This window comes from Neolamprologus multifasciatus, chromosome 14 (genome assembly GCF_963576455.1).
Source record: "Neolamprologus multifasciatus chromosome 14, fNeoMul1.2, whole genome shotgun sequence".
Taxonomy (NCBI): domain Eukaryota; kingdom Metazoa; phylum Chordata; class Actinopteri; order Cichliformes; family Cichlidae; genus Neolamprologus; species Neolamprologus multifasciatus.
This window is the reverse complement of record NC_140452.1, coordinates 20717085-20743755: the sequence shown is the minus strand read 5'-3', so window position 1 is coordinate 20743755 and position 26671 is coordinate 20717085. Positions and strand designations below refer to the sequence as shown.

The 26671-nt window shown below is 39.3% G+C and overlaps 1 protein-coding gene across 1 annotated transcript in view; it reads right to left on the bottom strand.

The window, feature by feature from the left end:
* elna (elastin a) overlaps window positions 1-26671 on the bottom strand; it is a 56080-nt gene that overhangs the window by 8405 nt on the left and 21004 nt on the right. Inside the window, exons 7-43 of the mRNA XM_085131697.1 lie at window positions 19116-19166; window positions 18980-19030; window positions 17410-17457; window positions 17040-17108; window positions 15176-15223; window positions 14994-15056; window positions 14634-14660; window positions 14440-14514; window positions 13885-13926; window positions 13708-13791; window positions 13598-13630; window positions 13411-13488; window positions 12701-12730; window positions 12351-12524; window positions 11700-11900; window positions 11402-11578; window positions 11149-11265; window positions 10890-11030; window positions 10626-10772; window positions 9320-9388; window positions 9179-9205; window positions 8881-9000; window positions 8740-8778; window positions 8359-8466; window positions 8145-8171; window positions 8007-8039; window positions 7702-7785; window positions 7575-7606; window positions 5297-5324; window positions 5169-5183; window positions 5017-5046; window positions 4444-4470; window positions 3392-3439; window positions 2126-2158; window positions 1933-2031; window positions 1343-1399; window positions 713-757 (exon numbers count right to left, since the gene is read on the bottom strand). Coding sequence (XP_084987823.1) covers window positions 713-757; window positions 1343-1399; window positions 1933-2031; window positions 2126-2158; window positions 3392-3439; window positions 4444-4470; window positions 5017-5046; window positions 5169-5183; window positions 5297-5324; window positions 7575-7606; window positions 7702-7785; window positions 8007-8039; window positions 8145-8171; window positions 8359-8466; window positions 8740-8778; window positions 8881-9000; window positions 9179-9205; window positions 9320-9388; window positions 10626-10772; window positions 10890-11030; window positions 11149-11265; window positions 11402-11578; window positions 11700-11900; window positions 12351-12524; window positions 12701-12730; window positions 13411-13488; window positions 13598-13630; window positions 13708-13791; window positions 13885-13926; window positions 14440-14514; window positions 14634-14660; window positions 14994-15056; window positions 15176-15223; window positions 17040-17108; window positions 17410-17457; window positions 18980-19030; window positions 19116-19166 — 2577 coding nt within the window. The remainder of the gene's footprint in view (window positions 1-712; window positions 758-1342; window positions 1400-1932; window positions 2032-2125; window positions 2159-3391; window positions 3440-4443; window positions 4471-5016; window positions 5047-5168; window positions 5184-5296; window positions 5325-7574; window positions 7607-7701; window positions 7786-8006; window positions 8040-8144; window positions 8172-8358; window positions 8467-8739; window positions 8779-8880; window positions 9001-9178; window positions 9206-9319; window positions 9389-10625; window positions 10773-10889; window positions 11031-11148; window positions 11266-11401; window positions 11579-11699; window positions 11901-12350; window positions 12525-12700; window positions 12731-13410; window positions 13489-13597; window positions 13631-13707; window positions 13792-13884; window positions 13927-14439; window positions 14515-14633; window positions 14661-14993; window positions 15057-15175; window positions 15224-17039; window positions 17109-17409; window positions 17458-18979; window positions 19031-19115; window positions 19167-26671) is intronic.

Below are 26671 nucleotides of genomic sequence, written 5' to 3'. Positions count from 1 at the left end.
TATGGATTTTAGTTTTTTTCTGTGTGTATTACTCCAGCATTATTGCTTCAGGCCCTAAACTGGCATGTGGCCAGTGGCTCAGCTAACGTCACATTAACGTCCTCATCCAAATTTCCCCTGGCAGAATTTTGCTATTTCAGGGCAGGACTCCCCAGGGGGGTTGTGTTATCTTCAAACAATCCCACAGTGATGTTCTGCACAGTAATATGGTCTCCAGGGCAAAATGATGTGTTGTTGACTTGCTCCATTTACAGACTCCTAACGGAACAGAAATACTGCAGGGATTACTGCCTTGGTGGAACTTGCCTTTGCAGAAGCTGGATTTTTTTTAAAAAAAATGGCTGAATCACTTTATTTCAGGCCACATTTCTCACTGGTAAACAAACTCTGCTAAAGAGAGAGAATATGGTACTGTAAATGTCTACAAAGTGTCTTTTTGATACAAGTAATCTGAGTAAATTTAGTGATTTTGGTTTGATAGCAACTAGCTAACAAAACAAAAACTACTTTAAAAGATCCAGTACTGAATTTTTGAGGCTTAATTTGAAGAGGAAGTGAGGTGGACGTTTTCCAAACACTGTTTCTGGGAAACTGTGTTTTCAACATAAAGTACACAGTGGCCACAAGCTATAGGAAAACACATTCACAGCACATTTCCCATGTTTACATTGTGCTTTGATGTGCGGCAGCAGTACTGGGCCTGTTACATTACCTGGTTTTGGCGCTTTAGCTGCAGCTCCAGGATACGCAACTCCACCTGTCACACAGAGAAAACTGGCTTACATGCAATGACCCTTTAATCTATTACTATAGCCATCCTGCTTAGGACTGAGAGCCACATAAAGAATGAGAAACTCTTTGAATAATTCACCCAGTTGTTTTGCTTCCTTAAAGTGGTTTCTCATTCCTGATACGCTGCACCCTGCACAGCAACTTATCAGCATTTTGGCCAATTTCCTGCACAGGAAGTGCCATGAGATGAGATCTCTTCACCAACTGTCACTTTGTGCACTGGACTGGATGATTCTGTTGTTGTTTTTTAAAGTCAGGGAAACATTAGGCATCAATGCTGACAGGCTCGCCTCCTTTTATATATACCTTGTCCAAGCAGAGTGTATCCCCCTGAATCATGGTGACATCTAATAGATAACTCATCTCCTACAGTTTGAGGCGTTACGCTCAGTGAAGGAATTACAAAAAGGGTCTAATGATAATACGATGTTCCCTGATTTCAACAAGTCCTGCTAAAAAGCAGGATGCACTCTTATTTCCTGATTAAAAATTACTAATACGTTATAATAATTTAGCTTCCTGCAAGTAAATTTTCTTAGGGCTCACTGACCTTGATAACCTCCTGCAGCCAGTGGGATTCCTGGTCTCTCTCCAACACCACCCACAGCTACAAACACAAAACACAACAATGCTGAGACTGCATGTGCACAAGCTTCTGCAAAAACACGAACATGACAGCAGTTATCACGCTCTGTATTTATCTAATTATTCCATTATTAGTTCTTCAATTCTGACAGTCGAAACTTTCATATATTTCAGTACTCTAAATATTGTTTAATTTGAATTTGTTATATAGTACCAAACAATGAAACACACTTTGACTATGACTACACTTTGTGTTAAAATAAAACATATTGTACATGCATTCATTCAGAATTTACATTTTTAAATGTTTGTTATTTTGTTCTGTATGTCGTACCATACAATGGTTTTGTTCATCCAGTGTCTTTCCACTTTGTGTTTTGTATAAAAATCATTACACCATAATTATAAGACAATAGAGTGTCTCTCAGCGATAAAGAAAAGATTATAGGCAAGTTTTTTGCACCAGCTTTAGTCTTATAGTATATTTAAAAAGTAGTTTTAGTTACTAAAACAGTTTGGTTGCTTGAAGGTCAAAGTAGAAATGGATTCGAGTACCTGGAGGTTTCAAAGGCTTTGCTCCAGGCAGTGTTCCAGTTCCAGGTCCAGTTCTGGGTCCAGTTCCGGGTCCAGTTCCGGGTCCAGTGCCTAAAGGTACTAAAGCACAAAAAAAGAGTAGAAATATACCTCACTGCTCTTTAAACAAAATCTATGAGAGCCAAAACACAATAAACTTAAACAGGAAACTTGCCTCCATAAGGTGCTCCATAAGGATAGCCAGTACCTAGGGAGTAAAAATAGAAGACCCCAAAAATCAAAGGTTTATTTATTCAAGTGATTAATCATTCAATAAAATGTACTCTTCAGAAACTGAATGTATACGTACTTATGTAACAAAATTACATAGAAAATTTACATTTATTAAAGTTAAATCAACAGTTTGTGCATAACATTTACCCTGAGTGCACAAACGAGTAAACGTCAAACAGAAGACTTCATGTTATAACGTAGAATTTCAAATCCCTGCCATGTTAATACTGTGAAAAACTGAGATTTACTCGATAGGCATCAGACAAAAGTGAGAAACAAAATCAACAGTTAACAAAAATAATAACAGATTCTACTCGGGTATCACAGTGTTATTGATGATCCTTTACATTAATTTAAAAAAATGTAAAGGTAACAAATACTTATTATTAGTTTATAATATTTTAACGTTTAATTTTTTGTCATATCATGCGTTTTAATCTTAGTAAAAAATGTTTCTTTGTTTTTATTTTTAATTATCTATCAGGAGAGTCTCCTGTTACCAACAAAATTTCTCAGTTTTACAATTCTATTCAAAAAATTACATCAAAGCTTGCAAAAAAAGTGCACAATAGGTAAAATGCCCAAAAAGTGCAAACGAGCAGATGCACAAAACTGATGACTATTCAGTCTGTTGCAGGTACACAATTGGCCTGATGCAGCTTTTTGTTGGTTTCATTGATCCAGGCTGAAGAATCGTTAACTGTCTGCACAGAGAGTGCACGTTAAGAAGGATGCATCATGTGTAGCTTGACAGTGGATGTGATTATAAAAACAAATTAATCAATATTTGGATTGAGACTAAAATGACAGGGTAAGATGCTGTCTGTGTGTTTGTGTAAGTAATGAGCAGCAGCAGCAAACATGACAGTAGTGCTGAAATTAATCTGTGATATGTCACAATTTAGTCTTTTAACTGTGCCATACTGATTATATGTATAATGCACAACTCTAATAATTAGAAACTTTTAAATACAAATTCATTTACAAACTGTATAAATCCAGATATAAACATCTAGGCTTGGTGTGAGCTACAGATGGCTAAAATATTATGTACTAAATTCAGACAATATTCAGTTGAACTCATCTAGTATTTTGTGGCGAAGGAGTGAGGAAAACATAAGCAGATCACATGGAAGAGAATCAGAGACAATATCTCATGCTTTATCATACAAATGAGTGATAGTTAAAATATCTAGTTCCTCTTTACCTGGTATAAATGGTTTGGGTGCTTTTCCAACTGTTCCAACACCAGGACCTGAAAACAGCCGCGCCTTTTACTTTTACAGTCAAAGAGAAAAAGCCCGACAGCAGGTATGTTTGTATTGGTCTCCACCATGTGGCCAGATGGATCCAGCATACTTTCATGAACTTTAAGTTAGAAAACATCCAGGAGACTGAGGGATCAAAACAACACGGCGCTCCTGAATCAATAAAATAAAAAATATTTGACTTGTTGTTGAACTCCAGTTAAAATAACAGATAGAATAATAAACTGCCCAACATGCGTGATGAAAAAAAGAAAGGTAAAAAAGGAAAACCTATTAAAACCTGTTAGAAAACAACAGTTTGATCAGTTAATTTAAAATCCTCAACTATTCTGACATTTTTAATACATTTAATTTAATTTAGCATATCGTGTTTAGTTCCTTTAACTATTACAGTCACAAGAATGGGTAGAATTACACTCACTGGCCACTTCATTAGGTACATCTGTGCAGTCCCTTTAGGCCACAGTGGATCATCTGCCTCCATCTCACCCTGTTCCTAGCATCCTCCACAGTCACACCAACCCTCTGCATGTCTTCATTCACTATATCCATCATTTTTGCTCTCCTCTTTCCCTCTATCTGGGCAGCTCCATTTTTTTAAATACATTCTTTGTCCAACATATTCACTGTCGAAGCCATCTCAGCCTCGCTTCTCTAACTTTGTCTCCAAAGTCAATATCTTCAGCTTGGCCTCCTGTCATTTTTCTCTTGAGTTCTCTGTACACAATCGAATAGACCATTTTTGGGATGTGATGTAACGAGAGATTTCCATTATCCATGTACAGTCAACAAATCTGTAGCAAATGTGCGATGCCATCACGTAAATATGGACGAAAATCTCTGAGGAATGTTAAAACACCTTTTTGTGGCCAGTGAGTGAGGCGTGATAGGGTGAAACTTAACTCTTATTTTCCTTTTTTTCTTTCTTATTTCTAAATTACAAATTAATCAGTACATTTTGCTCAATTTTGATTAAAAAACATAAACTTACCAGGTTGAACTTGGCGTGAAGTGTCAACTAGAAACACAGGCAACAGTTACATTTATTAAAATATGTCAAAATGACAAGTAATGCAATTTCAGTAATAATAAATGTATTAGGGCAGGTATGCCAAACTCATTTCACTTTAAGGGCTACATAAAGCTTATGCTGTTAGTGTAAAGAAGTTTAAGTGCATATTTAATCCCAGAGATAAGAAATAAATATTGTTATAATATAAACAAATGCTGTTGTAGTAAATGAAATAAATCTGACATTGTGACACTGTAAGGAGATTACAAAGAAAGTTCTGGTAGCTCATTGTCCAAACTGTCCCTTACGTATAAACCACAATGTTTCAACTGAAAATACAGTTAAAAGAACAAAATTGATGCCCTCCTCTAAAGCTGTCCAGTTGGCCGGATTCGGCCAATTCTGGCCCCCTGGCCTTATGTTTGACACCCCTGTCATAGACTTTACAGATTAACAGATGCTACAAGCTTTTGTTAAAAGATCCATTGAAATAAGTTGCTTAATGGCACATGTTGAATACGTATAGAAAGGAAAAAGAAAAACTGTTCTTACCACCAGCGGGAGCGTCAACTCCCGTTCCAACTGTCACACGGGAAACACACAAGTAAAAGTTTTGTCACGTTTAATGTTTGAATGAAGCCCAAATCATGAACCTCTGAGTATTTTTGGTATATTTCAGTATGAGAGGATTTTGACATATTTACCAACACCTGTGCCAGCTGTAAAGTAAAAAAAGAAAAAAAAAAGAAAAAGTATAATAATGTTTAGATAAGCACAGTAAGCATACTTTCCCTGTTAACAAGGATTTACAGGATTAATGTGAACTACTTACCACTAGGCTGAACAATTCCACCAGAAACTGTCAGAGGAGTCAGAAATAACATTTATTAAAACAAACAGACACACATGAGAATCAAATGAAGCAAAAACCTGCATGTTTGTTTCCAACTTACCACCTGTGTTCACCCATCCACCATGAGAGTAAAGAAAAAAGAAAGAAAAAAAGTTAGAAAAGTGCCTTTTACTTTTTTGTCCTTTCAGATGAGCCCAACTAATATCAACAAAATCAATGGTTTCCATTAATTGGATTTGGGAATGCAAGGAAATAAATAAAAGACAATCTTTTAGGATTTCATGCAACTACGAAACAACTAATCTAACAAAAAGTGTAAAGTAGCTGCTTTTCAGTTTATTCAGTGTTTATTTAATAATAAAGGACTTTAAGTGCAGTGATTTTACAAACTTAAACTGTGTAAATATCACAAAAAACTGTCTGTCAAACTATGTGCGCAAGTAGTCATGTTCCTAAACAAACCTCTGTGGCGAATATGAGGAATTAACACAGAAAAGATCGCTACCCATTAATCTACCCGTTCCCTCTAAAGGACTAATGCAGTGAATAGTACACAAATTGCAGTTATGATGCTATAATGAAAACAATGCATCAAGCACAGCAAGCTGCGAGGTAAAAAGTAAAGGAGTGCACAAGTTGAGTAAATGCCAGAGAAAGAGAAAAAAAAAACAGCCCCAAATTATGCAACACTAACAGGAAGTAGAAGAGGCAAGACAGGTTAAAGTGGACCTATTATGCTGCCATTCTTTTTATTTTTATGTGTTCACTTATTTATTTTGGTGATGTGAATACTGTTGGCTATATTAAACATAAAGTCTTAATCCCTATAAAACTGAATAAGCCTAAACCAAAAGCCTTCATTGTGCTCTAAATACTCAGTTTCAGACAGTTTTCCTACTCTTGGATCTGTATGATGTCAAAGAGGGACATCATATCAGACACGCAGCTCTGGCTGTCTGCATAGAAGCTCCACCCACCTGCTGCTGAAGTCTTCTTTTAGTGAGGGGCAGCCAATCAGAAGAAGGTTGGCTCAAAGGAAGAATAGCTAAAACTGAGGTGCACTAATGCTTAACTAAGGTAACAAAGAATAATTTTGAGCTATGATTCAAAACTACTCTATATAGTCCAAGAATAAAACTCTGGAGCTTGAAGCAAGCATGATAGGTCTGCTTTAAAACAACTTTTCTTTCAGGACTTTGTGAAGCACAGTGTCCAGGCACTATATGTGAGACAGCTCTCTCACGTATTGGACAGAGTACATAATGCTGCTTCCCTTTAGCAGAGTATATATATAATACTGTAAAAAAGGTAATTGGTTCCCATTCTTTACAGTCCCAAAAAGAAGTGGAGTGCTACTTACTACAGCTAATGCATGCTCATGAGACATTTCTATAGTATTTCCAAACAGTATTTGAGAAAGTGAACTCTCTAGATCTTGGAAAATTTAATTTAGCGTTGTATAAATTATAAATACTCTCATAAGGCATAATTTCTTGATGTAATAATTTGATTTAAATAAATAGTAATTATCAAGACAGAAGCAAAAAGGGTCCAAATCATCTCAACGACTCCAATTAAAAATGATTTTTTTGAACGCAGTGATGAAATTAAGTTAAAAAAAATATTACATTCTCAAATACTGAATAGATAAATATATATATTAGATCAAAACTCAACTACAACTGCAAACATCAAATAAATGCCCTATATTTTAATTTATGGTCAAAGACTTCAAGCAAACCGAGTCTTACTGGGATGTGGGACCTCTGGGGTCTTGCCAGTTGTGGCAATATCAGTGGGCTCTGCCAAAAAGATGACAAGTACCAGTTTGATCCAGCGTGAATTCCACGGCCACGAGAAAAGGCAGAAGCTGTGAAGTGGACCAAAGCACTGCCACAGCTTGGAGGCTGTAAAGCTGGAGGTGGTCAACGGCTTGTAGCAATATTATTAAAACTGGGAAATTGTGTGGGCAGAAAAGGAGTGAAGGGGCAAATACGTTTACCACTAAGTAGAGAGGAACTGTTAAAAACAAGAAAAAAAATGGTGTGGCAGGTGAGCCGTGTGAGTGTTTTATTGCTAAAGTCGTGCAAGCAGTGTGCTGAAGCTCCCAATAAGCTTCTGAGGCTTAAAAATGAAAATCCACAAGTCCCTTCAGTTTGCTGTTAACTTTTTACATTTGCTGTATTATAGAAATACTAACTGTGGCAGACAAATCCTCCTTTCATACAGTATGTAATCAGCTGGGACATTTCACCGTACCTGGCTGAGGAGTTCCACTGACATCCTTTGCTGTGGAAGCAATAATAGATCATTTCAAATTTACAACTATGAAAAACAAACAAACAAACAAACAAACAAACAAGAAGCTGTACTCTAAGCTTTACCTGGTTTTCCAGGAACTAATTGACCAGGTACAACAGAGCCATTTGGAAAACTGACAGGTGTGTATGGAGTCACTCCTGGAACTACTGCAATGATACAACATTTTAAATTCATCCAAATTCCATCTATAATTTGCCAGAACCCTAACTTGTTTCCCATCATGACATGGACCCTGATACCTGATGTCATTGGTGGATAAAGCTTTACTCCAGTTGACTGTAATTGGCTGTGGTTTGGTATTTTATATTTTAACCAACTTCTGCATCTTTGCATCTTTATTATAAAACAATGTAGAGGTTCTCCTTACCGTATTTTGGTGCTTTTGCTCCAACTGGAAATCCTGTGTAAAAACACATTGTCATTAATACTCATATCATGACATTGTTTGATGTTACTTGAATTCTATAATCACACTCAATGGCTATTTGGTGTTTTCATGCAGTACCTCCAGGTAGACCTCCAGTTCCAGCTCCTATTTAAAAGAACCAGAACCAGCTGCATCATTAATTTGCAACTAAGACAATATAAAAATTCATAGAAACGATTAAGTGAAAAATGCTTGAAGTGACAGAAAACTGTACTCTTTCTCTCAGAATCATCAAGGAAATGTGTCCATTATTTTGCAGCACTTATATGCTTGTGTGGTCGTTTCGCCTTACCGTATTTAGCAGCTTTTGCGGCGGGGGAGTACGGTCCACCTGCAACTCCTGATCCTCCAATAGGAACTCCTCCAGGTCCTAGCCCTGTTCCGGCTCCTCCAGGAACTCCTACATTAGTGCAGGTGGTACCATTAGTTCACAAGTATTAAAATCTAAAGTGAAGTTAGATTAATGAGTGAGAATACATTCATGGCCGAGGAAATATTTCTCAACGTGCAGGATTTATGCAGTTTTATACTTATTTCTGCCTCCTTATTTAGAAGTTTTTGCAGCAGGGGAGTGTGAGCCACATACTGCTGCTATTACAGTTTAGTATTTCTCTCCATATTGCATTGGTGTTATTTTCATCATATTAGAGTGTAATCAAAACAAAAGCCTTACCATACTTTGGTGGTTTGACTCCAGCACCACCTCCAAAACCTGTAAGAAACCAAACAAAGTTTGCTGCTGAATTATCACAAACGACAGAGAAGAAGTTCTTTAAAAACAAACAAACAAACAAACAAACCTTTAGCGACTTACCACCCAATCCACCACCAGGGACTACCTGTCCTGCTCCCCCTGGGACAACCCCTCCTCCTCCTGGGACAACCCCTCCTCCTCCTGGGACAACCCCTCCTCCTAGGCCTGCTCCTGGCACTCCTATAAAATGTGTCAGCACAGCTTTAACAGACCAAAAATAAATCCAATATTGCATTAAAGGCACAACCTTTAAAACTGTATCACTGGATTTATGTATTAATATGTTGATAGACTTGTACAGGTGGAATACATTTGGCAAATATTATGAGGTACCAAACTGTAAATATCAAAGTCTCACCATATTTAGGAGGTTTGGCTGCCAAAGCTGCACCAAAGTAAGGACAAAAGGTAAGATTATCAGGACAAAGTGAATAAGATTGAAAAATATAATTGAATCCTTGAAATATCTAAAAATATTATGTCCACGTGGCAAGCTTACATCCATATCCTGGTAAAAATCCTCCACCACCTCCACGAACACCTGGAATAAACCCTCCACCACCTTGACCTTTAAGGAAAAATATAATTATTTGGTCTGGAATTGTTTTTCTTTTTTTCATTTATTTAAATGATATGATGGTATTTAAACTCAGGGTCCTGCTGGCTTCAGGGAGAGACTCTGGCAACCGTCAGCCCCGCGAGGATGGCTTCTCTCACCAAGCCTGGGTTTCTGTTCTTTTTTGATCAAAGGTTGTTAGCCACCGCTCACCGTTTCTCTGCAGGCTTTATTAAATGGAAACTTCCACGACAAATTGTTAGATGATATTAATAATCAAGGCTGGGCGAGGGAGGTGTTTTTCTTTCTGTCTTTTTTCCAGGAAGAGGAGCAGATGCTAGATGAGGTCAAACGTGACCGGAGAGAGGAGAAGATCCAAAGGAAATGGCAGGACCACCATGTCACTTCCCAGCGGAAAAGAGTCTTACTAATACTTGTTTTTGTTGTGGAATAAAACTGTATTGTTAAAGATAAATAAACTATGCATTGTTAAATTAAAAATTATAAAATTAATTATTAATTAAAGAAATCTTTCCCAAAATGGAAAAAAAGTCTCAGTTTCAAAGAGGTTAAAAACCCCCAAATCCAAACGTATCACTTGGAACAGACTGTGGTGGAGTCTGAGGCTTCCAAACAGCCATCAGAAGCTGGAAAATACTTCTAAAGTGGCTTAAATGGTAAACTCCCTCCTACCTCAGCCTCTTGGTTACTAACATTTTTTTCTCAGTCTTGCTACTCCTTCACTTAATATCGTAAATCATGAAGTTTCTGAGTTGTATTTGAGAACTTTTAAAGATGGTTCAGTAACATCTCTGTCAGTCACTCATTATTTTATAGCTGTTATTTGCTTTCTTATTTGCCTTTTTGTTCAGATTGAAGTTATATTGGCAATATTTGATGGAGTTGTTGCCCAAGGGGTTAAATAGAGACAAAATATTTACTTTTGAATACATAAGTAGCTTTTAGAATACTGCTTGAGATAATGTTAAACCAAGATGTCAGTTTTGTTATCATTGGTTGGCTATACTGCACAAACCAAAGAGAATTAAACTCCAGTGAGAAGTAAGGAGGCTCAGAAACAGTCAATTCAAACTTGTTTCGTTGACCAATACTCTAGGAGGACCAGTGATTCTTGTGACACTAAAAAACTGTGCATGAAACAGCAAAATCATTGTTGCTAGAACTCGATGGGAATCCTTCGACCCGATGGGCTAAAAACATGCAGACAATAATACAGTTAAGAGCATACCGTATTTGGCAGCTTTGCTTGCAGCATAATATGCTCCTCCTGTTCCTAGTTGCCCTCCTGTTCCAAGTTGTCCCCCTGTTCCAAGTTGTCCCCCTGTTCCAAGTTGTCCCCCTGTTCCAAGTTGCCCTCCTGTTCCAAATTGTCCCCCTGTCCCACATGCAGTTAAATTGAAAAAAGACACATTATAAAATACCTTTAGAAGTTACAGCTTTGGCATGATGTTAAAAAATTCACAATAAAAATTAAAACAATTATTAAGAATACCGTATTTGGCAGGTTTGCTTGCAGGATAATATCCTCCCCCAGTTTCAAGTTGCCCTCCTGTTCCAAGTTGTCCTGTTCCTAGTTGCCCTGTACCTAGTTGCCCTCCTGTTCCAAGTTGCCCTCCTGTTCCAAGTTGCCCTCCTGTCCCACATGCAGTTAAATTGAAAAAAGACATATTTTTAATACCTTTAGAAGTTAAAATTTTGGCATGATGTTAAAAAAAATTAACAATGAAAATTAACACAATTATCAATAATACCGTATTTAGCAGCTTTGCTTGCAGGATAATATCCTCCTCCAGTTCCAAGTTGTCCCGTTCCAAGTTGTCCCGTTCCAAGTTGTCCCGTTCCAAGTTGTCCCGTTCCAAGTTGCCCTCCTGTCCCACATGTAGTTAAATTGAAAAACAAAAAACAAAACCCCACAACAACACATTTTTAATACCTTTAGAAGTTACATTTTTGGCATGATGTTAAAAAAATAACAATAAAAATTAACACAATTATTAATAATACCGTATTTAGCAGCTTTGCTTGCAGGATAATATCCTCCTCCAGTTCCTAGTTGCCCTGTTCCTAGTTGTCCTGTTCCTAGTTGCCCCGTTCCAAGTTGTCCCGTTCCAAGTTGTCCCGTTCCAAGTTGCCCCGTTCCAAGTTGCCCCGTTCCAAGTTGCCCCGTTCCAAGTTGTCCCCCTGTCCCACATGCGGTTAAATTGAAAAAACAAAAAGACAAAATATAAGTGCCTTTAGAAGTTACAAATTTGGCATGATGTCGGAAATTCACAACAAAAATTAAAACAATTATTAATAATACCGTATTTGGCAGCTTTGCTTGCAGGATAATATCCTCCTCCTGTGCCTAGTTGCCCTCCTGTTCCAAGTTGCCCTGTTCCTAGTTGTCCTGTTCCTAGTTGCCCTCCTGTGCCTATTTGTCCTCCTGTGCCTATTTGTCCTCCTGTGCCTATTTGTCCTCCTGTGCCTATTTGTCCTCCTGTGCCTATTTGTCCTCCTGTGCCTAATTTAAATAGAAAAAAAATTTATGCACTTTAAAAAAAAGAAGTACATTTACAGGTTATAGTTTGATATAATGTTTAAAAAGTTCAAAATAAATAATAAAATTCAATTAATAAAGCATACGAAATTTAGCAGCTTTCAGCTTTGCTAAAAGGATAGTGTTCTCCTATTTGTGCTTGTCCCCTTATTTCTATTTTTCCATTGATCTATTTTCTCCCACTCCCCCTCCATTTGTCCCTATTTGTCTCCATGTTTCTACTTGAGCCAGATCCCACCCCACAAATATCTATCATTTTTTCCTTCAATTTGGCGATAAATGTAGATTGAAAATCATGGTCTTAGAAGTCAGTGAGACAGAATTTTTTTTTGAAGAGTTTTTCTGTTATTCCACTGAAAATGTCATTAGTTAGTTAGTTTTCTTTGTAACAGTTCCACACACAATAAAGCATACCATATTTAGCAGCTTTTGCTGCTGGTAAATATCCACCAACCGCTGGAATTCTTCCAATCGGTGCACCTCCTGGAACTCCCCCAGGTACACCTCCTGGAACTCCCCCAGGTACACCTCCTGGAACTCCCCCAGGTACACCTCCTGGAACTCCCCCAGGTACACCTCCTGGAACTCCTGACAAAAGCATATGTGTAATTTGTCCATGTAAATATTTTTTTCATTTTTTAACATAATTTTATATTAGTTAAGTTATATTTTTCTCACTCTACTGAAAAAATGCATGAAAAAAGTATGAAAAATGATTAAAAGTATTTTTTTTTCCAGATAAGGAAAAACATAAACATTCTCACCATATTTGGCAGCCTTAGCAGCTCCATACCCTGTCGTCAACATAACGATAGTGAGTCATATGATAAAAGTTTAGTAACTGAAGAACATTTATTTATTTTTTAAAAAAGCACAAAATAAAACAAGGTGTGGTGTGAAATATTTGTGCTAGTTAGTTAACCCTTTCATGCATAGTGGTCACTATAGTGGACAGCTATTCAAAGGCTGTTTTCTTGTATTTGTGTCAGTGTTGATGGTACACTTGCACATTGGACACTTATGTCTCAGTCCATATTATATTTGTTATAGTTTATATATATATACCTGTTGTTATTTTCATCTTTTTATAAAAAAATATGTCTTTTTATAGTTTTTACACAGTGTGTATTATTTATTCGTGTGTCAAATTTATAAGTCAAAATGTCTTTTGTCCACCTAAGTTGACATGTAACAAACTCTTTGAAAAGTACATGTTTTAAAAAAATTAAGTTCAAAAATCTTTTTTCATGCCTAAAGATGAATACAAATATTTAAGAGAAAACCCTGATTGAGGTTGTCATAATTCATGCATGAAAGTGTTAAAGATGATCATATGGAGCTAACCCACGAATATTATTTTTTCAATTCAGGGCATTGGCCTGCAAATAAATCTTTACTTTTCCCATCATCTTACAGTTCATGTGACTGCTGTGTGACTTTTTTCTGCATGTGTGCATTTGCTTTCTTGCCGTACCTCCTGACACCTGGCCTGGATACAGCCCACCAGTGCCACCAAAGCCACCACCACCAGCTCCAAAGCCTCCAGTACCACCTAAACATGGAGCAGAATGCAGAAAGTTCAGTTACATGCAGACATACTGATTTTACAGGAAGCATTTACTTCAATCAGTATGGTAAACTACTACACTGGACAGCTTTACCCTGACCAGGTGAAATGACCCCAAGTCCCACTCCTGCAAAAAAAGGAAAAAAGTAAATTCTATATCTCTAATCCACATCTTGTAGGGAAACAAATTGTGAAAACTTTTACCAGTTCCAACAGGATATCCTGGCTTCGACCCGGGGCCACCTTGCACCCCTGGCAGTCCAGGTGCAACATTAAAGCCGCCATAACCTGAAGCATGGATCGCAACGAGGCCGATCACTAAATGGTGAATTTCCACTGAAACCAAACTTTAAAGATGTTAAAAAATAAACGTATTTTTACCATACGCAAGTTTTCCACCTGCAGTTTTTGCTCCATAGGCACCTAAAGAGAGAAAGAGTGAAAAACAGAGGCTGGAGGCTGTGCGCACATCATCATATGCAAACGCTACATTCAGGAGAACACAATCAACCCAAAAGGTTGATTCTGTTTCTCCTGATCGTAGTGTTTTCAGTGGGAGAAACGTTTCTTCACTCATCCAGTGCCTTTCTCAAACTGAAAACGCTACGTCCAGATGAACAGAAACAACTTTTTCGATCCCGAACTGAAAGCTCCCGAACACAAAGGTTCGGTTTCAGAAACAAAACAAAAGCAATCTGTCTGAGACCCCAAATACACTCTTCTCTCATTAGAATAACACAGTGCTAAACCTGCCACAGACAATCTTAGAGTACAGTTAAGTAAAAGATAAGTAAGACTGCAGTCTGCAAAATGATAATAATAATCCTGCTGATGTTAAAGTTATTTAACATTAGCAGGGTTTAAACCACAAAATTAATATTGCGCCACATGCCTGTAGAAGAATTAATGCAAACACTGAATAATTTCATGTCACACCTTGCACTTTGGGTGATTTGAGGGGGTATCCATGGAACACTCCTGGCTGCATTGGTCCCCCATACCCACGGACACCTGTGAAGAAGAAAAACATTTTAATCTTGGTTAGATAATAGCAGACAGAGTGGATACCCCCCCCCCCCCCCCCAGAAATATTTACTTGTATAATAACAAACAATCATTGATAAAGTTACCTTGCTGTCCTCCTCCTCCTCCTGCAACTACATAAGAAAAATGAAATATTCCAGTGAGCCACATGAAGATTTTTTCCATGTGAGTATTAAACAGAGCTGCAACGATGAAGCAAAGCACACTGGAACCATGCATCACAGTGCTACGGCATTACTCTCTGGACCCACACCAGCACCTTTACTTATTTATCTACATTTGTTTAATATGTCTTACACTGGGAACTCTACTAATATTGTCTGTGAATGATTGTCAGCAGTGTAAGCCTGTGTAGAGCTGGTATTTACTATTTTTGGGATTCACTGGCAATGAAATAAAACTGAAAATAAATCAGCTGACACCCATCAGTAAAAACTTGAACTTACTTGATTTGGGATTGAGTTGAGACCCAGTGGGCACTCCAGGCAGAACTCCACGTCCACCAAACCCTGAAGATGACAGAAGAAACCAGAAATTCCTGCAGTTGTCTTTAAATGACTGAGAGTCTGCATGGTGAAACTAACAAAGGAGTAAAAGTTCCCCAGATTAATATATGAAAGAGTCAAACCTTGTCCAGGCACCAGTCCACCTTGATAAAGGCCAGGTACACCCACACCTGCCACAGCCAATGAGAAGTCACCCATGTTTAAATATATGTGAGGGATCAACAGCAGTGTTGACGGTGAACATTTAAATGTCCGAAAACCACAAAAAGAAAAAGAAGCCAAATGGGATGCGGAAAATGCTTACACATTGAGCCTTTGCCTGGTTGATACAAATTGAATTCACCTCTATAACTAAATGAATTATACTGTATACACTGATAGCTCACCTTCATCTAAATTTATTTCAGCAATGTAAAAATGCCTTTACATTTAATATATTATCAGGGGAATTCTCTTTTGAAAGAATGTTGATTTGCTGTTTTCTAAGGTGACATTTGACAAGACTCAGTATTCCTTTGCTTTTATGTACAACACTGTGCAAAAGTCTTGAGCCTCCCATCAGGTCTTTAAACGGTATTTTGCTTCTAAGGCGCTTTCTTGTTATTTTTTTAAAGCAGGGAATACTTCTCCGTCTTTCATTTTCAGTTCACGTCTTGCACCTGACTGTTTTCAGAGGAATGTTTTTTGTTTTTTAAAGCACCTAATCACCTATGAATCGCCCAAACATAAAGAAGTCCTTAATTCAATGAATGAATCAGTGCAGTGTGTAGCAAACAATCAATTTTAAAATGTATCTTTAGGGACTTTGTTACTATCACCCCGTCACAGAAACACTTAATACATTCCCATTTCTTTAGCTGAATTTGTAAAAACAAATTTCTAAAGACAACACAACTTGTATTTTTACAGCAACTAAGTGATTTTCAAAGTGCTACTAACTGAAAACTTGGCATATGTCAGCATGGTGTGCAGTGTGTCCTTAAAAAATGAGGAAACTGGACAAGTGGAAGACAAAGACAAAGAAGACAAAAAAAAGAACCAGCAGGCCTAAAACTTTATCTACATCAGATGAACAGCAACTGGAAGTCATGTCTGGTGACATCTTTTGAGATATGACGTTTACTGAGAAAAGACTGACGCATGCTAAACTACACAAGAACTGTGTATATGTATACTGTATATAAGAACTGGTCTTATATGGAGTAATAATTCAAAATAAGACATATTTGGTTCAGGTCAGGAGAACACAGGTTTGGAGCTGCTTTTCAGCCAGTGGGGTTGGGAATCTTGTTAAACCTTATGAAATTATCAAAGCAGAAGACTCTGATTTTGATCCACTGTGCAATACCATCTGGAAAATGTCTGACTGGGAATGGCTTCATTTGGCTTCATGACAGTGATCCCCAAATTACTGCTAAGGCAGGAGAAGCATATGTGAATAGAAAAACAAATAATGAAGTATTATCAGTCATGGATTGGCTTCTCAGAGCCCAAACCTCAACATTATTTAAATAGTGTGGGATCATCTTGACAGAGAATGGAACAAAAGCGAGCCAACATCCAGAGGAGAGCTCTGAATGTCCTTCAGAACTATTTCTGAAGGTTACTTTTAAATTACAAGAAATTACAAGAAATTTTGACTAAGAGTTCAGGCTGTGCCAAAGTATAAAGCTGGACATACCACAACTGACTTTCAAGCTCTCTGTGTTTTTACGCTATATCCTATATTTTCCTATATTTTCCTATATTTAGTATGTTTGGACATGTTTTAATAAATTACTGCGCCTGTTTCACATTTTATTAGCAAAATATAAAGAAACGAGTGGTAACGCAAGACTTTTGCACACTACTGTCCATATAAGCTTTTCTGTTTTCTTTTTGCAGATTTATATGTTTTGTTGGAAAATATTTTTGATGTGGCTGTACTGCCTGGTGGGCTGCATCCTGTCTGTCTTCACTCTGAGTTTATTGTTGAGTCTACAAAACCTGGCACTTTGGCAGCTTTTTTTCCTGCGCCACCACCTCCAGGAAGGCCGGTCTGAGGAATAACAGGTGCTGAAAAAAAACAAAACAAAGAAAAGAAGCCATAATATTATTTTGCTTAAAGAAAGGAGTGTGAAAAAGACACAGTGTCCAGAACACACACATCCTGGCCAAACTGGGATTTCTGCCCCTTCACACAGCTGACTCCTTTCTTTCTTACTATTATATATTAGAAAATGTACTATATACAATCTATTCTAGTGAGTACCTAACAAAAGTAAGACTGGCTTTCAATTTTACTCGAGAAATCAGAGCTAAAATAAAATGAAAAAAATTAGAAAAGGTGGAAAATGATATTAGGTGTGTGCCTTGCCTCCACCAGGGCCAGTTCCAGTGACTCCAGGACCTCCTCCTCCAACCCCTGTTCATATGCAAACATAAACATACATTTGAAGTCACATTCAGTTCAGCGTTAGTCTTTGACACCAATAAGATGCTTTGTACCACTGTAAAGTTGTACATCCAACACCACTAGAGGGCCCTGTGCCACTAAAGATGAGCAATGAGTCGCTTTGTGGCTTGTGGCAGGTCCGCTTGCTGGTCAGCGGTAATGAGAGCAGCTAATCTGGGCCTTGCAGTTTATCATCACTCCCGTGACCAAAAGCAACATGGCTTTTGACTTTTGCTTTAATCAGAAACGGCAGCCAGCATGCATGGCATTTTCCTCACTTCATCAAATGCCTCATTTCGCTGGCTAACCCCTCCTGCAGGAAATGAGCTGTCAGCTTCACTTGCAAGGGAGCTTGGCAGCTGGATAAAACACAATGGTTTATTTGGTTAATTTTTTTTAATCTTAAAGTCCACACACTTTATTGGACAGACATTGCGCACTGCCTGTAAGTATGCGTTCTGGGGGAACTGGTGAGGCAAACTCTGGCAAGGGAATGTTTTGTTTTATCTGTGCTCTTTCAGAGGAAGGACCTGTTATTTTCAGTGTCATGAAAACAATACAGACTGATTCTACGGACTGATTATCGCCTTTGCCAATCAATACTTAACGGTAGGCTCTGTGCCATAGTCAAGTCTTGGCCATGATTGAGCCCTCTTGAGTTCATTTTTAATCAGCCGTACTAATTTAAGGCAAATCATGTGTCTGAATACAGCACAGACTCTCAAGTCAGGCCAGGCTCTGCTGAGGTTCACACTGTCTAAGGTTTGCAAGTACATGCTAAAAATGTACGCATGTTTGCCAAACTGTGTTTCCATGCCGAGTTACCATTAATGTGAAACATTCACTTTGGCTTTCTCCTAACATTTGAGCATGCAGATCTTTCAGAGTTCAAAACGCTTCAGGCAGTGTCAGTCTGGTCTGTACAATAGTCTGTCAACGGGCCAAAACGTGAGCTTGCCTCCTGCACCTGTGAGCAGGACAACCAGAATTTCAAATGCACTTCAGATCCATGCAGGAGCCTCATCTGTGAATGTGTGTTGTTTTTTTGTTTAGTGGACAGAACCTAACAGATTACAGTGACATCGGTAATGTCAGTTTACAATTATCCAAACCAAAACAGATTTGACATAAGAGGGAGGCAATGTTTCTGTTTAACAACAAGCTTTCACATGGCAGACAAGCTCATTCCACCTCTGCAGGGATGTTTCATTGTAATCCTGGAAGTTACTTCAGACCTTAGTCCTGAGGCATTTTAGACCTCAGATATCAGGACTGAATTTCGAAAGAAGCATAATATTGCTTCAATAATCAAAACAAGTAATTGAAACATAAACGGTGTCTCGTTCCAACAGCCAATATCCCATAATCATATCTGATGAACCTCCAGTTTCCACCGCACTCAATGAGAAATCAAGGAAAAATTGTTCGCTGACGCTATTACTCTTTTATTAGCCGCCGATTCTACCAAGACATTTTCTGCCCTGCATTTTACCACTTTTAGCAGCCTTTGATCCAGCTCCCGGATAGTAGCCCCCGTAGCCACCTAAGCGACACAAGAGGTTAAAGGTTAGTGAGTTTTTGCCCCTGTGTTTAACATACACATAGCTGTTCTAGTTTCTAGTTTTCACCTCCTCCATAGCCTCCAGGCCCCAGGCCGCCACCTCCTAGATTTCCATATCCTGGATGATAAAAAAGTGACAGTTCACAAACGGACTGAAGTGTGTAGATGATAGCAAATTAAAGAAAAGCACACAGTTTTCTTTCAATGTGGCTATAATGAGTTAGATGTGGTTTACCCAGCAGTAGTTACTCCTAAAGAAAAATAAGCCATCACTCAAACATTTTCCAAGACCTGTGAGTACAGCGCACCATACAGTAAAAAAATAAATGTCATGGCATAAGATATAATGTCATGTGTGCCCAATTAGATCTGATTGAAAACACTTGTGTGTATGTTTTTAGAGCCAAGGGCTGTGTCCCATTTCAGGGTCTGCACGCTTGAAGTACGCGCACTACGCGTACTACATACGGTTACGAGAAGTGCGGAAGTGAGAGGCTTGTGAAATGGGACGGTATATGCTTCGTCGCGCTGTTCAGGTTGCCTAGCAACCATGATACTAACCGCGAGACACGTTACATACAGCTTTGTTTGACAGAAATGAAGGAGAAAATTGTTTTGTTGGTCATTCATTTTTGTCATGACATCACTTTGATTAGTTGAGTATCTGAGGCTGAGACCACAGGACTGTAAAACATGATTCAAGGGCTTCATTTCTGTACTGAACAGTCATTTAAGATTAGCTAGTAAATAATAATTAGTTAATGTTGTTCATGAGACTAAAGTCATCTCACTATGGTAATGTAAATATAATATGGCCAATATTATAGTATTGTCAGATTATTATGATTGATATATATATATATATATATATATATATATATATATATATATATATATATATATATCACTGACTTTCAGCTTGTTGTGTTTGTGGATATATGACTGACTTTAATTATCCATAAAATCATCAGATTCTCTGTAAGATTAAGGTCGACTATATGCAGTGTTGGGAAGGTTACTTTTAAAATGTATTCCATTACAGATTACAGAATACATGTCCCAAAATGTATTCTGTAATGTATTCCGTTACGTTACTCAATGAGAGTAACGTATTCTGAATACTTTGGATTACTTAATATATTATCATGCTGTTTACAACTACATGAATGTACTATTGCTGTGATTTATTACTGTTACTGAAGGTCCGCGGCTCCGAACCGTAGTAAAGGGACCTCTGGCTAATACGGTGGGTTCTGTGTCGGCTCGTAGCCGAAAACTAGCTTTACTTTGTTGTCTGGGTCAACTTTGCTAGCAGAGACGGAGAGAGGCGTTGAAAGGCTGCTCCAACACGAACACGGTGTACAGTCGAGTCTTAATAGCTTACTTACAGCTGGGCTCGTCAGGCTCTCTTCTTGGCTGCAGTGGTTATTATATTTACATGCTTCCAGCTCCCGTTTTTGCTCGATGACAGCTCGTACTTTTCCTTTTTCTCTCTCCCTCGCTCACAGACACATAACGGGTATGGCAGTCCATTCTCCCTGCAGCACGGACTACACTGCCTATGATGCTACATTCTTTAGAGCTATACCTGTAGCATTCTGCCTATTAGCTTAGCACAACAACAACAGGCGCTCTCTCACCCAGGAAACACGCAGAGAGAGAGCGGCACCCTGTAACCATGGCAACCGTAACGCTGCCGCCTGGAACAACAGAACGTAGCTGTCAAACAAAACCCAAACAGTCCTGACCCGCCACAATATGAAACAGGGAAGTACCGCCGTGTAATCAATTTATTTCAACAAAGTAACTGTATTCTAAATACCACCTTTTTAAACGGTAACTGTAACGGAATACAGTTACTCATATTTTGCGGTACATGTATTCCGTTACTCCCCAACACTGACTATATGTATATTTAGAAGTAGAGGCTTTAAAACCAAGTTAATGCTGAAAGTACAAACATCACTAGTGTCACATAACTTTGCCGACATGTGGCCAACAGCAATGTTTTAATGTTCTTCATTATTAAACATTCGCACATGAATAAGTGACGTCATATTCAGTACTTACTTTTGACAGTTCACTTTTCGGCCGCTCCCTTCTGCTGTATTTTGCGGCAAAATTATCCACACCCACCGCCGCGCTATGAATTGTGGGATATATGGGACCACGAAGCGTGCACCGGACCACGCTTGATATTTGGGGAAATCGACGGCGCATTTGGAGTATGCATTTCAAGTACACTTTGAATTGGGACAGCCGTCGTCGCGTGGCGGTGACGTAACCGCACTTAAAATGCGTACTTCAAGCGTGCAGACCCTGAAATGGGACACAGCGAAGGACTTTAATTTGGGTACATGGGATAAAGCTGACCCCAACTGGCTAAAACGCATGAGAGAAATACCATAAAAAAATTGGTTCCCTATCTGGTTATGTTTAATTCTAAACACTGGATGGAGCAGTCTGCACTTTTTGAGCCCCTAAATCCCCAAACTAATCTTTTTGGCTTCACTTCACACATGAATAAAGCCATATCTCTGCAAGCTGACAAGAACAAACAATGTGAGAAGAACGTGGGGAAAGAGCAAAAGAAAAAATGCTCGCCACCTGCCTATTGATCATAAGAGACTAGATTAGTATTAAAAAAACTCCAGAAAACAGATTCTGCTTGGCCTCAGCTCTGACTCTTAAGAAAGCACATTTAGAAAATTCAACACTGGAAAGTACAGTCAGACAAAGGTTTAGATTGCTTGAATTTAGTGGCTTTAAATCATTGGGAAAAAAGGTAATTTAATAGATTATAAAATCCTTGCTTAACTTTATATGTTAGATTTCTTAAGATACAAAACATGCTATAATTTAGACAGAAAGAAGAAGAAGAAAAAAAACCCCTCAAGATGGTGTAATTTTATTCACATCTAGATGCATTATGTTGAACTTAAGTATCTCCAGACAACTGCCAAAGTGATAAATGCCTATTACTTGGCGTTAACATATGGGAATGGATGTTTTAAAACATGTTAGGAACATTAATGTCAGAGCTGTATTTCACAGAGTTGAATTAAAAGAAGCTGTGAGTTAACCAAATTCTTTTATCAGAGATAAACAGGTCGGAGTAATGACTGTTTTCGAAACCAGACAAAATTTGGATGCTGCCAATAGGCTAGTCGACCAAGGAATTTATTTTCATCAACGCTTGTATGCCAAAAAATAATCTCGGGGTGAGAACGAGTAAGCATGGGAAATGAGTTGAGTGAGGGGGAGGGGGAGAGAAGGCGAGATTCGGAGTGGAGGGCGGGAGGTCTGGTGTCGGTCCAGCAAGCCGCGGGGTGCAGGTAATGATACTGACAAAGGGTGGGAAATGTGCGGCGAGAGACAGAGGGGAAGATGGAGAGTAAAGTTTCATGACCAAGTCAAAACAAATGTGGGCATCGGCCTTGCAAAGGGTTTGGCAACTAGACTTAGCATGCAATATGAGTCCAAAGGCTAAGCCGAGTGTCCTTGTGATAATTCATCTCCTTCCACGCTTTCAGCTTGATTCCCCTTGATTGCAAAACCATCCCCAGCCACACCTCAAAGTAATCAATTCTTATATAAATCTCTCTGATCCTGGGCTTTCCTTTTCCCAATGTGTCTTCGGCTGACACGAGGAATCATTTGTCTCGAGCTTATCAGTGAGCAATGCACAGCAGAAATTTTAAAGAACTGGCATAACAATGGAAGCGTTACAGGTCTGGTTTGATGTGTTCATTTACACTAAGAGCACTGGACTGTCTCACTGGCCAATCTGAGGCATGTTTGTAGGTGTGAGATTACAGCAAGAGGAGGCTTTTGCATGTTAGTGGGGACCAAAGACTTGAAGAGAGTGAAGACAGGTAGGACCCTGGAGGTTTTTAGCTTATTCATCCATCATCTGGCCCACCTGTGCTCGCACATGCACAGCCCAACCTGGCAGCGGTTTTAAAGGTTGTCCAGCATCTGCCAGGTTGAGCTCAACTGTCTGATTGAGATCATGAGACACAATCCAGACACACAGAATACTTCTGTGTGTGTGTGTGTGTGTGTGTGTGTGTGTGTGTGTGTGAGAGTGAGAGTGAGAGAGAGAGAGAGAGAGAGAGGCTATGAGTGCAGGCCTTGGGCAGAGGCAAAGTTTAGAGAAGAAAGAAAAGAAGGAACACTTCGTTTTCTGTAATTCTGACATCACTGGAGCGTAGGAAAATACAATGCTTTACAGTTTTAAAAAAGCTACCCTGGAGGTTGTGTATGTTTGAGCTCAAAGAGAGAGGACACGCTAACAAAATCTGGACTTTTGTCAGTTTGGCATTCATCCACTGATTGTGTCTTTGGGAGATGGAGGGTTGAGTTTTGTACAAAAGCCCTCTGTTTAGCTATATTTACACCATCTTGTGAGTCCAAACAAGCAGGCTTTTGTTGGACTACTACTATTATAGCATGTCAGCTCACACAAATAGACCCGACTTAGCTCACGCATTAGCGGGAGTCCACACCATTGCTGTTTGCAGTCATGGTCTGCACACTTGGAAAGCCTGCACCGTTACCCTGATATCAAATCATCATTTTTCTTTGGTGCCGCTCCAAATATTTGGCTGATTACTGTCAAGCTGAAGGACTTCTGTACATTAATACAGCTCCGAATTTTCTCAGTGACTCTCGAGTCGTAATAAAAAGCTCGAGAGACCACTTGAAACCCCAATTGCATTTGGACCTTAGACAAAAGAACCCAAAGAAGGCCTGTGCTCTAAACGGCACAGAAACCCAATACTACACAGGAGGGAGGACTGGGGGCCAAGTAAACTGGAAGGTAAGTGATGCGGCACAGCAGTGCATCAAAGTTTCCTCCATTTAGATACCTTGAAAAAAAGAAATGTGACAGAAACACTGTTTACTAGCCAGTTTCCATTGAGAAAAGACCCCTGGCTCTGAGCTGTGAAGTGGCAAGTGCACAAACAGGTTGTTGAGGTGAAATCTGCTGTGCTGCGGTTATGAATAATTGAGCATTGCCTAGCAATGGTGGGTGATTAATTTGCGGTCGCTTGTTTAAGAATGATTTCACTGTGGGTACATGAGTTTAAAGCTTCTCCGGCAAAGAAGAGGGAATCTTGTTTTTCAATGGAATGAAAACGTGACGAAGGACAGGCAGCCATGCCTCCTGCAGAGAGCTATTTGAACCGAAGACTTACGCTGGATTAAAACTGGCCAGACAGTGTGGCTAGTACTTTCAGTCACCAGTCATGTTCTCAAACACAAGTCCAGAACAAGTGATGGATGTGAGCCAGTGTGAACAGAAATATCTGGTTTCAATCTCTGCACTGAAACGTCTTGCTCATTCTCCGTTGGGGTTAGGTAAGGTAATTCTCTGTTTCGGGACCAGAGGAATACAAGAGACATTAATCAAAACAATATTTTCGGCGCACAGTCTTTTTCTGTTACCGTTCCTCTGTCGGTTTAACCATCCTTGTCTCTTTCCTCTCACTCTTTCCTCTCCAGTTGGTGTCTAAGGGCTTGTGCAGACCAGACATGAGGTGTTAATAGCAGCAAATGGAGAAAGCCAAACATGAGAAGCGAGAGAAATATTTGCTTGCTCCTTTCCATCCCCTCCATTTTCCTCCGCCTTTCTCTCCTCTCATTCTCTCTCGCTCTCTGCTTTGTGAACCAGCTGGGTCTGGTGAAGGGTTTAATTTAAGAGAGCAAAGAATTCCATGGCAGAGATCCACTGTAACTGACGGCAGACGCGAGGAGAGCAGACTTCGGAGCTGGAGCTCTGGAATGTCCAGGAAATTTTTGGGACTTGTTTCTCATTGTATTCTTGGTTTCAGGTCATATTTAATCAGGGAAGCTTCATAAGAACAAGTGGTTAATTCACAAAGGGAGGTTATTGTACTGTAACTCATACACATTTTTAATACTGTTATCTGACTTGGAAGCTGGTGCTGGTATGCAAAAAATGGCTAATCAAACAAACATGTGAAGAGTAGAGTAGCTGCAAGAAGCACAAAGACGTGCTACAGCATAATACAAATGCTGTAATTTTCTGTAATGTGATGGAAAATCTTCATGAAGATAAACTTCCTCTTCAAGAGCCCAGGAGACTCAGTGCTTTACTGTGACTGACAGGCAGATTCTGCTGTTCAGCTGTGGTCCCATATAAATTTTCACTTTGAAAGTTAAGCCCATCATTTTGTCCTTCACTGTCATGACAGCAGATTTTTATCAGTATCAAATTATCACACAGTTTTGCTTCCAAGTTGGTGGATAAGTTGCATTCTTGCAAGGTGACGCAGGACAAGCTGAATGGAAGCCAGAGTCACGTGACGTGCGATGGTGATTCCAGATCGCGTGAGACATGTGGACACACCGAAGCTCCCCCTTTGCTTCCTCTTCTCCCCCCCCCTCCCTCCATTTTGACCTCCCCTGCTCTTGGTCACCTCAAGATTTGGTTGTGCTGTCAGTCACTGACATGCGGTGCTGTGAAAGGCAGGACGAGTCACATGTTGGACTAATTAAGTATTTACACAGTCACACCGCTACACACAAAGTCTTTCCCTCGCTGGCTGATGTGAGCTTGCCGACTTTGGCGGGAAGCCTTATATTGTTTTTGCTTTTCCTTTTCCATGGAGTCATTGACACGATCAATGAGAGGTCCCAAAGCCTGATCCTGCCTCTCTGCCAAATGACCCCAAGTGCAAAACTGTCAAAAATCCTACAGACAAACAGGGAAAAGGTCTTGTTATTGTCTTGTTCTCTGACATCTATGCTTGCTGTTACCGTGTGCAAGCACACTCTCACACCATCCAGGTTGAGATCAGTGTTAGGTGTCAGTAAGTTGGTACGAGTGGCAATTATTCACTTTTATAAGGGAGCTTTGCATCATACTAAAAAATTAAAAGGGGATATTTGGCGGTGGGCACCTACAGTACAAGAAAAACTTTGGGTATCTTTGGAGAGCCTCACAAACCCACACACTTGGGCATCAGAACACATACATCATCTGTGAGGCGCTGAGCAACTCTTCAAATTAAAGGCAACTGTAAAAGTCACCATTACACTTACTTTGGATTTAAAGCAGCACCGCTGTGCCAAACCAGGCTGCCATGCCCACTGACGTCTGCGGCAGTCTGAACCCACCAGCCCGAGTCTTTTCAAGCCTCTCACCTCTGCAAACACGCATTATTTCAAGCACATCTGTCCAAAAGACCATTATTCCCATGTCTTAATTCACACCATGTTAATTTTCGAATCCACGCATTACACGATATCCACCGAGCCTCTGATGTAATTGTTTATACTAGAGTCATATAGAGCAGAACACGCTATGCTATAGGCTTTCAAGTTGACCTGACATGTCTCCCGCTTCCTTGTTTGTGTGTGAGTGGAGAGGCTCTGCTCTTCTCCTTTTTATCCACTTCTAAAGGAATGTCACAGTTGCTCTGCCAACACTAAGCCCCTGAATATGTCTGAAGAGTATCTCTAACTCAGAGCTCATACCATTGCTCATTTTGTAGCTTGGCACACACACTCACAGAATGTACTGTAAAGACATGCAGACAAGGCAGAAACAAACCACAGGCATTAGATCGAGCAGCAAAGCACGGAGTACATGTG